This window comes from Zingiber officinale, chromosome 5A, assembly GCF_018446385.1.
Source record: "Zingiber officinale cultivar Zhangliang chromosome 5A, Zo_v1.1, whole genome shotgun sequence".
In the NCBI taxonomy this organism is placed as follows: Eukaryota; Viridiplantae; Streptophyta; class Magnoliopsida; order Zingiberales; family Zingiberaceae; genus Zingiber; species Zingiber officinale.
Genome location: NC_055994.1, coordinates 64,176,162 through 64,187,480, shown reverse-complemented (window position 1 = coordinate 64,187,480; position 11,319 = coordinate 64,176,162). Strand labels below are relative to the sequence as shown.

Sequence of the window (11,319 nt, the reverse complement as noted above, 5' to 3'; positions counted from 1 at the left end):
TCAACAACATATCCATCTTGTTGAGTTGGAGGAGGGGCTTATTTGCACCCCTAGTTATCATTGCCATAAAGTCTCATCATTTATGAAAGTCGAAGTTTACTTCAAGAGTAATTGTTGGTAGTTGATGAATAGCTTGGAGGACATGACATAAAATTAGATGTTTTATATTCAGCCTCAACAATTGAAGAGATATGCTTTCACAAGTAAATTACGTTTGGTTGGATGTAATATATAATCAAGATTGTAATGTAATTAAATTTTAATGTAATATAATGTAATATCTAATCTTTAATTACGAGGATAATTATATTTTTTTTTCTGTGTCCATTATTTTTTGTAAAGAATATAATTCGTATTATTATAAAATGATAAAAATATCCTGTGATTTCCACCGTCGGTTGTTGCATCTCTATCAGAACTTGCAGTAGCCACCGGCAACCAGGAGCAAAAAAAACTTAGGATTGAATTTGATGAAATATTTAGGATTGGACGATCTTAGGGCTGAGTAACCAAGAGCAAAAAAAACCCACAAGTCTACCATCACAAGAACATTCGGTACTGTGTTAGAATGACTTTAAAGGTACGACAAAAGCTATGAAACTCAGCTGCCAACATACTACTATTACCATTTTCGAATGTATAAAATAGTATGTCTTTTTAATCAGGCTTTGAGTATTACTCACCTCATAGTTTTTGTTTTAACTATTGTTTGTCAATATAATTTTATTTAAATATCATTAATCCAAGTTTGTTCAAAACATTATATTAATAGTATAGGTGTTAGTTTATGCAATAGTATATTTTTATTGTTAAATATATTATGTTTATTATTTTATGTAAAGGTAATCTTTAAACAACTTCTTCAAAAAAAATATTCTTAAAATTTATTAATATTAAAATGGATTCTAAAACTTTTTTTATCAATAAGTGGGTAGTTTAGAGGGTAATTTAAAATTTTTAAAATAGACATTTTAATCTTAAATAGAAGGTATTTAACACTAAAATGAAGTATTATATGTATGTTAGTAGTAGTAAAATTTTAAATGAATTATTAAAAAATTAGTGACTGAATTTGCCGTTACAAACGTAAAGTTTTTCCTTTTTTTCAGGGAAAAGAAAAAGAGACATCTGAGAATCGTGATTCGTGAGTAAGTTTATAGGAATGCGAGTTTGTGCATCACTACCGCCTCTTTCATCTTCCATGGACTACCACCGCCGTCGCTTCTCATTCTCTAGCCTTCTCTATCTATTACTGCTCCTCTTCTCCAACCTCTTCACCTTCCTCCTCTTCTCCTCCTCCTATTCTTCTTCTTCTTCTTGTTCTCCATGCCTTCCCTGTTCTTCTTCTTCTTCCCTTTCTCCTCCTCCTAGCAATGTCGCTCTTCCACCGGAGTTCGTGGCCTTCACCTCCGCCCAGACACTCCCCTTCGGCCATAATCGCAACATGGGCTCCGACACGATCTATCCCCCGGGGGGTCTCGCCTGTCCTCTCTTCCCTGACGACCTCGCCGCCTTCATGTCGTACCCCGTCAACGGCTCCTGCCCCGATGACGAGCCCCTCTCCCAGCGCCTCCTTCTCCGAGGCTGCGAACCCCTCCCGCGCCGCCGCTGCCGCCCTGCCGCTCCGTCAGACCCCGCCCCTCCCCTTCCCTTCCCCGCCTCCCTCTGGTCCCTCCCTCCTGACCGATCCATCCACTGGTCCCCCTACTCCTGCAAGTCCTTTGCCTGCCTCCTCAACCGCAGGCACTCCCCCTCCTTCGACGACTGCAAGGACTGCTTCGACATCCTCGACGGCAGCCGCGAGCGCGGTCGCTGGGTGAAACCCTCCGGCAACAACCCCCTCGATTTCTCCATCGACGAGGTGCTCGCGGCCGCCGATCCGCTCGGGTCCATCCGGATAGGCCTCGATATCGGCGGCGGATCAGGGACCTTCGCGGTGCGGATGCGGGAGCACAACGTCACGGTGGTGTCGTCCACCATAAACCTGAACGGTCCCTTCAGCAGCTTCATGGCAGCGAGGGGGGTGGTGCCGCTGTATCTCAGCGTCTCGCAGAGGTTGCCCTTCTTTGACAACACGCTCGATCTGGTGCACTCGATGCACGTGCTCAGCAATTGGATCCCCACCACACTGCTCCACTTCATCTTCTTCGACGTATACAGGGTGCTGCGCCCCGGCGGCCTCTTCTGGCTCGACCACTTCTTCTTCGCGGAGCCGCAGATGGCAGCGTACGTGTCACTCATCGACAGCGTGGGGTTCGGCAGAGTGAAGTGGGAGGTGGGGCGGAAGCTGGACCGTGGGACTGAGCTGGGCGAGATGTACCTCTCCGCCCTCCTCCAGAAACCCCTCAAGAACTCCTGGTAATTTCTGAGGTTGCTCTCGCCCATTAATCCTTTCTGCCTCCTCATCTACGTTCACGCTCCAGCACGAGGAGAAACAACAGCAACAAACAACAACAAAAAATACGACATTTCGTTTTGTTTGCATTGGGCAGGTGACGAAAATCAGCGAAAAAGCCACAATTCACTGAATTGCTTGATAAAGTTCTGAAAATACTCAAATCACATATGTTTCAAAATTATCAAATCATATGGTCAATCGATTTGAAACAGTATGACAGCCATGAATAAGTTTCTTGTTCTGGATCGTCTTGTCCGATAAACAGAAAATATCTGTCTAATGATAATATATAAAATTGGATACATTATTACATGATGTTTCAAACATAATAAGCTACCGTCCACATGATTAAAAGCAACACAATAAACTATAATCCACACGGTCGGAATCAAATCAATAGTGAAGAATACAACACACCACACAAAACTGAAAACCAATAGATTGCATGTTGACATAACTTACATCACCATAAAATTTCAAAAACAAATAAAAGTGATCATAAGGCGTAAAACTATAAACAAGACAACTTATTACAATACTGAGTTTGAATACAAAGTGCAAATAGCACAGTGCGAAATAGTAGAAAAAATCTCTCCCAAATATGACGTGGGAATAGCAGTCAGGATCCTCCAAACAACTATTCGAACATCTATCTGTTACATGATGAAAATAAAACATATATAGGGTGGTAAATTCAGATGATTCAACGAGTAATAGATATGATAATACATGATCAACATAAAACATGAAGATCAAAACATACATTCTCAATAGAGAAATAAGAATATCATCATATATGATACAAGAAATGCACAAATCAATACTGGTCTAATACACACGGTATAATGATTAGTAAATCATTAGGGATCAACAACAGATTTTCTTATAACACCTGAGTAATATATATGACAGTATATACAAGTATGATAAATGAACATGTATGAATCATAGCAAGCATATGCAATATGCATGTACAACATAAGCAACCTATTCAACTGTAAATAATGAACGAGCAAAGCCAGATAATGATCAATATGGGTACCATAAAACTTAAGCATGTGTAAGTATATATAACTGTAATAGATTATCATATGTGGGAGCAACACTCCACCACAAGCAAACCATCATATGTGAGAGCAACGCTACATTATGAGCAAAACATCATATGTGGGAGTAACGTTCTGTTAGGATCTCTTCGTACGGCTAGAGAGGGGGGTGTGAATAGCCGACCCCAATCTTTCGCGTTTCTTCCTACGATTAGGTTAGTGCAGCGGAAATACAACGTAGAAAGAAAACAGGAGAAGAAAGACAAACCATATAACGAGGTTCGGAGATGAACTCCTACTCCTCGGCGTGTCCGTAAGGTGGACGAAGCCTACCAATCCGTCGGTGGATGAGCCCCCGGAAAACCAGCTAATACAATATACTCCTTGTGGGTGGAGAAACCTCGCCACAAACGTTTGCAACAGCAAACAAAGAGTACAAGAACAGTAAGAAAAGCAATACAATATTAATACAATAGCACTCTACCAATTGCTTGCTTTCTTGTCGACTGGAGGTGAAGCAGCAACTTCACAACCCAAACGCAGCAGCTGGTCGACGACTGGAAGCTCACGCGAAGCTTCGGAGGCGCGCTCAATCAAAGCTCAGTTGAAGCAGAAGCTTCAGCAGCAGAAGAACAGAAGTTCTAGAAGAAAAGAAGAAGTTGCAGAAAGAGCGAATTCACCGAAGTCCTGTAGCCCTCTTTTATACCTGCGAAGAAGAAGAGCAGAGAACTAGCCGTTGCGTCGCAACGGCTAGATTCCTGATCGGTCCATGGACCGATCAGGAACGGATCAGAAGCGAAGGTTCTTCCCTGATCGGCATCTCTCGATCGGCTGCATGGACCGATCAGGGAACCTCCGATCGGTCCATAGACCGATCGTGCCTTCGTCTCAGCGATCTATGCTCGATCGGTCCGCCGACCGATCGAGGCCATACGGATCGGTCGGCAGACCGATCCACGACTTTCTTCTCGCGAGGTTGCGTTGCCCTGATCGGTCTCCGGACCGATCATATTACAATCATTGAGCCATCGATTCGATTCGATCGGTCACTGACCGATCGTGGCAAACGCAGATCACCGGATCGGTCACCGACCGATCCAACTTCTCAACCCTAAACCTAAGGCTTCCACACCAACATCCGGTCAACCTTGACCTGTTGGTACATCATCCCTAGCATCCGGTCACTCCCTTGACCTGCTACTCCGCTAAGTGTCCGGTCAATCCCTTTGACCCACTTAGACTTTTCCACACCAGATGTCCGATCATCTCTGATCCATCTGGATTTTCCTCTTCGTGCCAAGTATCCGATCACTCCCTTGATCTACTTGGACTTTCCAACACCAGATGTCCGATCACCCTTGATCCATCTGGATTTTCCCTTGCCTGGCTTCACTCACCAGGACTTTCACCTAGCTTCACTCACTAGGGTTTTCACCTGGCTTTACTCACCAGGATTTCCACACTGCCTAACATCCCTGTTAGGACTTTGCCACTGCCTGGCTTCACTCACCAGGACTTTCCAACTGCCTAACATCCCAGTTAGGACTTTCCCATTGCATGGCTTCACTCACCAGGACTTTCCAACTGCCTAACATCCCAGTTAGGACTTTCTCACTGCCTGGCTTCACTCACCAGGACTTTCCCTTGTGCCAAGCTCCCTGCTTGGACTTCTCTGTGCCAAGTCACCATACTTGGACTTTTCCAGTGCCAAGTCTCCATACTTGGACTTTTCCAGTGCCAAGTCTCCATACTTGGACTTTTCCGGTGCCAAGCTCCCTGCTTGGACTTTTCCGTTGCCATGTCTCCAGACTTGAACTTTTCCGGTGCCAAGCTCCCTGCTTGGACTTTTCCGTTGCCAAGTCTCCATACTTGGACTTTTTCCCGAATCAGGTCAACCAGGTCAACCTTGACCTACGGTTGCACCAACAATCTCCCAAACATCTATTCTTGTCAAACATCAAGAATAGAACTCTCTTTTCGTCAAATATCAACATACAACTCAACTACGTCAATCTTGACCTAAGGTTGCATCAACAATCTTCCCAAGTCAAACATCAAAATACAACTCGAGTCAAGTCAACTCGAGTCGGGTCAACCAGGTCAACCTTGACCTAAGGTTGCACCAACAATCTCCCCCTTTTTGATGTTTGACAAAACCATAATCAAGTTAGGTTAAACCGATAACCTAACTCAGGTTTTCCAATGTTCTTCCTTGAACATTCTTTCCAAACTCCAATATTCTCCCTTGAACGTTTCTCCTCCAAACTTAGGTTAGCCCGATAACCTAACTTGGGTTCCCCAATAATTCTCCCCCTTTTTGACACACATCAAAAAGAGTGAATCAAGGTCAAGAGTTCCCTCCTAATGAAAGTCTCATACCTTTCATTGAAACTCTTAATTTTCCCCCTTGATACTAACTTCAACAATCAACTTAGTGATAATCCCATATCACTAATCCTCAAAAGTCTTAAGGAGTAAACCCCCCCCTAAAAGTCAACTCCTCTTGACAATTAGGTAAAACTCCCCCTAAAGGTCCACTTCCCCTTGACCATTGCACCAACAATGTCTTTGAGAGTTCCAAACCTTTAGAAATCCAAAAACACCACTTCCAGAACTGAAATTTCAGACAACAGTTGAAAAATCAGAAATTGGCACGCACTGATCGGTCCCTGGACTGATCAGAAACCCCCTGGATCGGTCCCCAGACCGATCCACGCTTTCTGGATCGTCACTGATCGGTCACCAGACCGATCAGGCCTTCACCAGATCGCACTAAGCTCTCTGGATCTCACTGGATCGGTCTGCAGACCGATCCACACTTCACTGGATCGGTCCGTAGACCGATCAGCTTACCACAGGATCGTCACTGATCGGTCACCAGACCGATCAGGACTTCCCTGGATCGGTCCGGTGACCGATCCATACTCTGAAATCAAAGATTTCTGATTTCCCTTCTCCAGAAATTCAGAAACTCCTAATAAATTCCAGAAAATTCCAAAAATCGTAAAATTTTGAGGATACACTCCTCATACCATATACTATCACGGAAAAATAATTTTCTATGAAAATAGTTTCCATTTTCAAATCTTGATACAAAATTTGAAAACTTTGAAATAGTTCAAAGTTAAGTCAATTTTGTATCACAATGTTCAATGATGAATGCTATCACTAGGAAAGCTTCATCAAGGTTTTTCAAATCAATTTTAAAATGATTTTAAACCTTTTAATTTAGGACCATAATCTTAGGGCTAAATGTACATGACTTGTACACAAGCTTTCCCTATGATCCCTAATTTCTTGAATTAGGCTCATCTAGGTACAAGAATTATGCACCTTGATCCTAACTCATGATCCTAATATCTCACACACATCTAAAGTGTATCAAATATATTCAAGTCAATTTTGATGTGAGATATGGGTTTAGGTCATCTTAGGCTAAGTTCTCATGCATTTTCTAAACTACACTTTGATCTCAATATCAAAATGTGTTTTTATCCTTAAATCAATTTCATTGATTATTAATGCAAGAGATGATGACATGGCATAAATTTTGAAACTAAACTAACACATGACATATAGATAACCTAAGCATTATCATAACATTTCAAATGATAATAAAATAAATATGATGTCATGGCATGGCATATGGCAACCAGTCATGGCAAGTTAGCACAAATAAAATACCTAAATTCCCTATCTAAGTATCCTTAGCTTTAGCTAACTTAAAATCTAACCCTAGATTGCCCATATATCCCTAAGAAAAAACCAAAATCCCAATTATGGTATTTCTCTAGGTTTTCTTAAATTGTGCCAAATAAGATTAAAATCGATATTTTTCAAATATGGCACAATTTACTCTTCAAGGAGTAAATAATAATTCTTTTTCATTTTCAAAGGTTATCAAAACCTTGAAAATGCTCCTTGAGTGTCAATTTCCTCAAAGTTGGGTTAACTACCCTTCTAATTGGAGTTGACACTCTCTAACCCATCTATGGGATAGAGAAGATGCTCCTAGGAACCCAATATCTATGTGAGCTCATTGGGTTCACTAAATATTCACTAGGGATGACTTCCCTAGCAACCCTCCTAATGACCCTCCTAGGCTTTGAAGCCTTGGTCATTTGGGACTCATCAAGATCAACTCTAGGGGTGACTCCCCTTGTGACCTTGGTGGTCTTCCTAGCCCTAGGTTTTGTTCCATAATCGAATGGAACATCATGATAGGTGGGTTTGACCACTTGGGATTTAGGTTTGTGACCCATACCTTTCTTGTCCTTGGACATTGGTTTTTGACCCTTAAACCCTAGGGATGACTTCTCCATGTTCTTAAGAGTCTTTTCCAAAGTATCAAGTCTTGACTTCAAGACTTGATTCTCCTTCTCTAATACCTCAATTTTTGATTTATCACTCTTCCTTGAGGTATTCCTAGGCATATGTCTAGTTGATTTAGGATTCCTACCTAGGTTATCCTTAGCCTTAGATGGGTTGATCCTAGGGTTAGCCTTTCTAGAATTATCCTTATCTAGACTCACATGTTTAGCTCCTAAGCATATGTATTGATTCCTAAGGTTATCATGCTTGTTATTATCGACAAGTGCAATAAAATTCCTAGCATGCATTTTATTAGAATTGCAAAAATGAACCTTAGAGGTTACCTTAGGGTTTGCCTTAGCTCCCCCTATCGATGTGCCCGGTCTCTTGCCCTTGTGAGGTTGCCTCCCCCTCGGACAATGGCTCCTATAGTGTCCCCTTTGCTTGCATTGGAAGCACACGATGTGCTCCTTGCCCTTGCGTTTCGGGACTCCGGCTTCCTTGACCTTTGGCGCCGGTGGAGTCTTTCTTACCCTCTTTGGACACTTACTCTTGTAATGTCCATGTTCCCTACACTCAAAGCACATAATGTGTAATTTAATTGAACTTAAATTGCTTGAGTTACCTAGGGTTGAGGGTGGATGCGAGCTCTCTTCTTCATCCCTTTCGGAGGTAGAAGCTTCTTCTTCTTGCTCCGAACTTGAAGAAGAACTCTCCTCCTCTTCGTCCTTAGATGTTGAGTAACCCTCAACTTCTAATTCCTCTCCTCCATGATGTGAGCTACTTGATGACTCACTTGTCTCCTCTTCATGATTTGAAGTGGAGCTCTCCTCATGGTACTTGGCCAAGTTATCCCATAATTCCTTGGCATTGTTGTAACCTATCTTACACAAGATGTTAGTAGGTAATGAAAATTCAATTATTCTCGTTACCTCTTCGTTGATTTCGGATTTGTGAATTTGTTCTCTGGTCCACTCCTTCTTCTCAAGAGGTTTTCCTTCCCTATCCACCGGAGGAGAAAAACCTTCTTGTACACAAAACCAATTCATTATGTTAGTCATAAGAAAGTACTTCATCCTTACCTTCCAATACACGAAGTCACTGTTGGGATCTTAGATGGCTAGAGGGGGGGTGAATAGCCTCTTTGAAAAACACTAAATGCAAATTTCTTCAAGAACTTTGTTAGCACAGCACAGCGGAAATAGAAAACTAAAACTAAGGAAAAACAAACACACAGCAGACACAAGGATATACGAGGTTCGGGGATAACTTGCCCCTACTCCTCGGCGTGTCCGTAAGGAGGACAACTCCTTGATCTTTCGGTAGATCACACCCCGGACAAGATCCGGCTAAAGATGTCTCCTTCTCGGTGGAGCAACCTCTCAACAAAGTCTCAGTTGATTATAGATTTAAGCACAAGACTTACAGTGGCTGAGAAAAATATTAAGATGAGCTTACAGCCACGCGGAGAAGAGAACAGAGCAGAGAGCGCACAATCAACCTTCTCAGCAAGGAGCTCACAGCTTCACCAACTTGCTCTCTCGAAGGCTTGATCACAAAAGACAGAGAATTCAGTATATTCCTTTCTGAACTCCTCTTCTTCCTTCTTATGTCTCTCTGCTTTACTGGCTCGAATGACCGCCGTCTGCAGAATCGCTGCTGCCAGCAAGGCGTAGCCAATCACCTCTCCTCCTCTTCTGATTCTCTGAACACATGCCAATGGAAATCACTGGCGTCTCTGGATACCAACCAATGGGTAGAAGTCAAACTGAGCAGCCCAATCGTAATCGGATTTCGCCAGTGAACGTTGATGCCCCAAATGTATCTGTTGCAGCAAATTACAGTGAAAAGGGTACTTGTCTCCTTCTCTTAATGAAGCTTAATTTGAATCCAAACATGAGAATGTGACCTGCAACCTGCAAGCTAGAAAGACTCACGCAGATGGTTAAAAAGATGGTGAAGACAAATCGCAATCGTAAAAGTACATGCAAAACAACATCGGATCGGTCCGCGACCGATCCATGCTTCGATCATCTCGATCGGTGCTGGACCGATCAGAACTAACTGATCGGTCCCGCACCAATCAGATAGCTGCTTTGAAAATACGAAGATAGCCTCCCGATCGGTCTGCGGACCGATCAGAATTAATCTGATCGGTCCCGGACCGATCAAAGTCGTTCTTCCCAAAATCAGACTCCGATCGGTCTCCCGACCGATCAAGAATATCACAGAGGGCTATCGATCGATTTCGACGGTGCCCGCACCGATCCGCAAACGCCGAGCTATCGATCACCTCGATCGGCGGCGCACCGATCAGGTATAAAGCCACCGGATCGGTCCGCACCGATCGGTGTCCATAGCCACCGGATCGGTCCGCCGACCGATCCATGCTGATTCAGTCCGCCGAGCCCTCTCCGACCTAGTCCGAAGAACGAGCTCCCTAGCTCTCTCCGACTTCATCCGGTCTAGAGAACGAGCCACCGAGCCCTCTCCGACTTCGCATGCCAAGCTTCCTTCTTGGACTTTTCAACACCAGATGTCCGATCACCCTTGATCCATCTGGATTTTCCCTTGCCTGGCTTCACTCACCAGGACTTGCACCTAGCTTCACTCACTAGGGTTTTCACCTGGCTTCACTCACCAGGATTTCCAATCTGCCTGGCTTCACTCACCAGGACTTTCCAACTGCCTAACATCCCAGTTAGGACTTTCTCAATCAGGTCAACCTAGTCAACCTAGATTAGTAATTAATCTGAGTTAAATATCTGATACAAACTTAAATCAGTGTCAACAGCAAAACAACATCCAGGTCAGACTGTATCAACAATCTCCCCCTTTTTGTTGTTTGACAACACGATTTAAGTTTAGATCAGAAATGCTCATATACCCATAATTTTAGGGAAATCAGGATCGTCCCCTAAGACGGATACACCACCAAGTCAATGACGGGAATCAAGATCCTTCCCGTTATCCTCTCCCCTAAAATCAAGCTTTCATACATCTCTAAACTTAGGTATCCTCTCCCCCTTTGTCAAACACCGAAAAAGTGCAAATGAGGTGACAAAAACTCAAAAAGGCTCCCCCTTAATCCATACTGCCTTCTCTTAACTAACCTAGAGTTCCCTCTAAGGTCACAATACGACAGTAAGAAAGACAAAAGATACAATCAAATCATGGCATAGGAACAGCATAATAATAAAAAAAACATAGAAAATGAAGCATAATAAGGAGCAAGCAAATATAAAACCGAGTAGCATAAATATATGAGTAGCATCAGAAGTGCAAACATCCAGGTCCGACATAAAGACTAACAAATAACATCCAAAATACAGACAGCCAACAAACAAACTGTATCAATCAACATCCTCACACTGAGGAACACCGCCATCATCGACAGGAGGGGTGAAATCCTGAGGCGGCACGCTGGAGGATGAATAGCCTGGGTAAGACTGCGGAGGCGGGTAGCGTGCCATCCATCCGAGTAGCAACTGCTGTGTCACCACCTGATGACTGCGCATATCATCGAAGCGCTGGTCAATATGCCCGCGCAGGTCATCGTAGCGC

At 43.2% G+C, this 11,319-nt stretch overlaps 1 protein-coding gene across 1 annotated transcript; it reads left to right on the top strand.

Annotated features, from left to right (window-relative positions):
* Positions 1-1,162: 1,162 nt before the first annotated feature.
* Positions 1,163-2,546, top strand: LOC121979601 (probable methyltransferase At1g29790). Its single transcript, XM_042531595.1, has one exon. The coding sequence runs from the start codon at positions 1,163-1,165 to the stop codon at positions 2,360-2,362; it is 1,200 nt and encodes a 399-aa protein (XP_042387529.1). The 3' UTR covers positions 2,363-2,546.
* The last annotated feature ends 8,773 nt before the right edge of the window (positions 2,547-11,319 follow it).

What these genes read in the sequence shown, in the direction of transcription:
- LOC121979601 (XM_042531595.1), top strand. Translation starts at nt 1,163, where the DNA reads ATGCGAGTTTGTGCATCACTACCGCCTCTTTCATCTTCCATGGACTAC.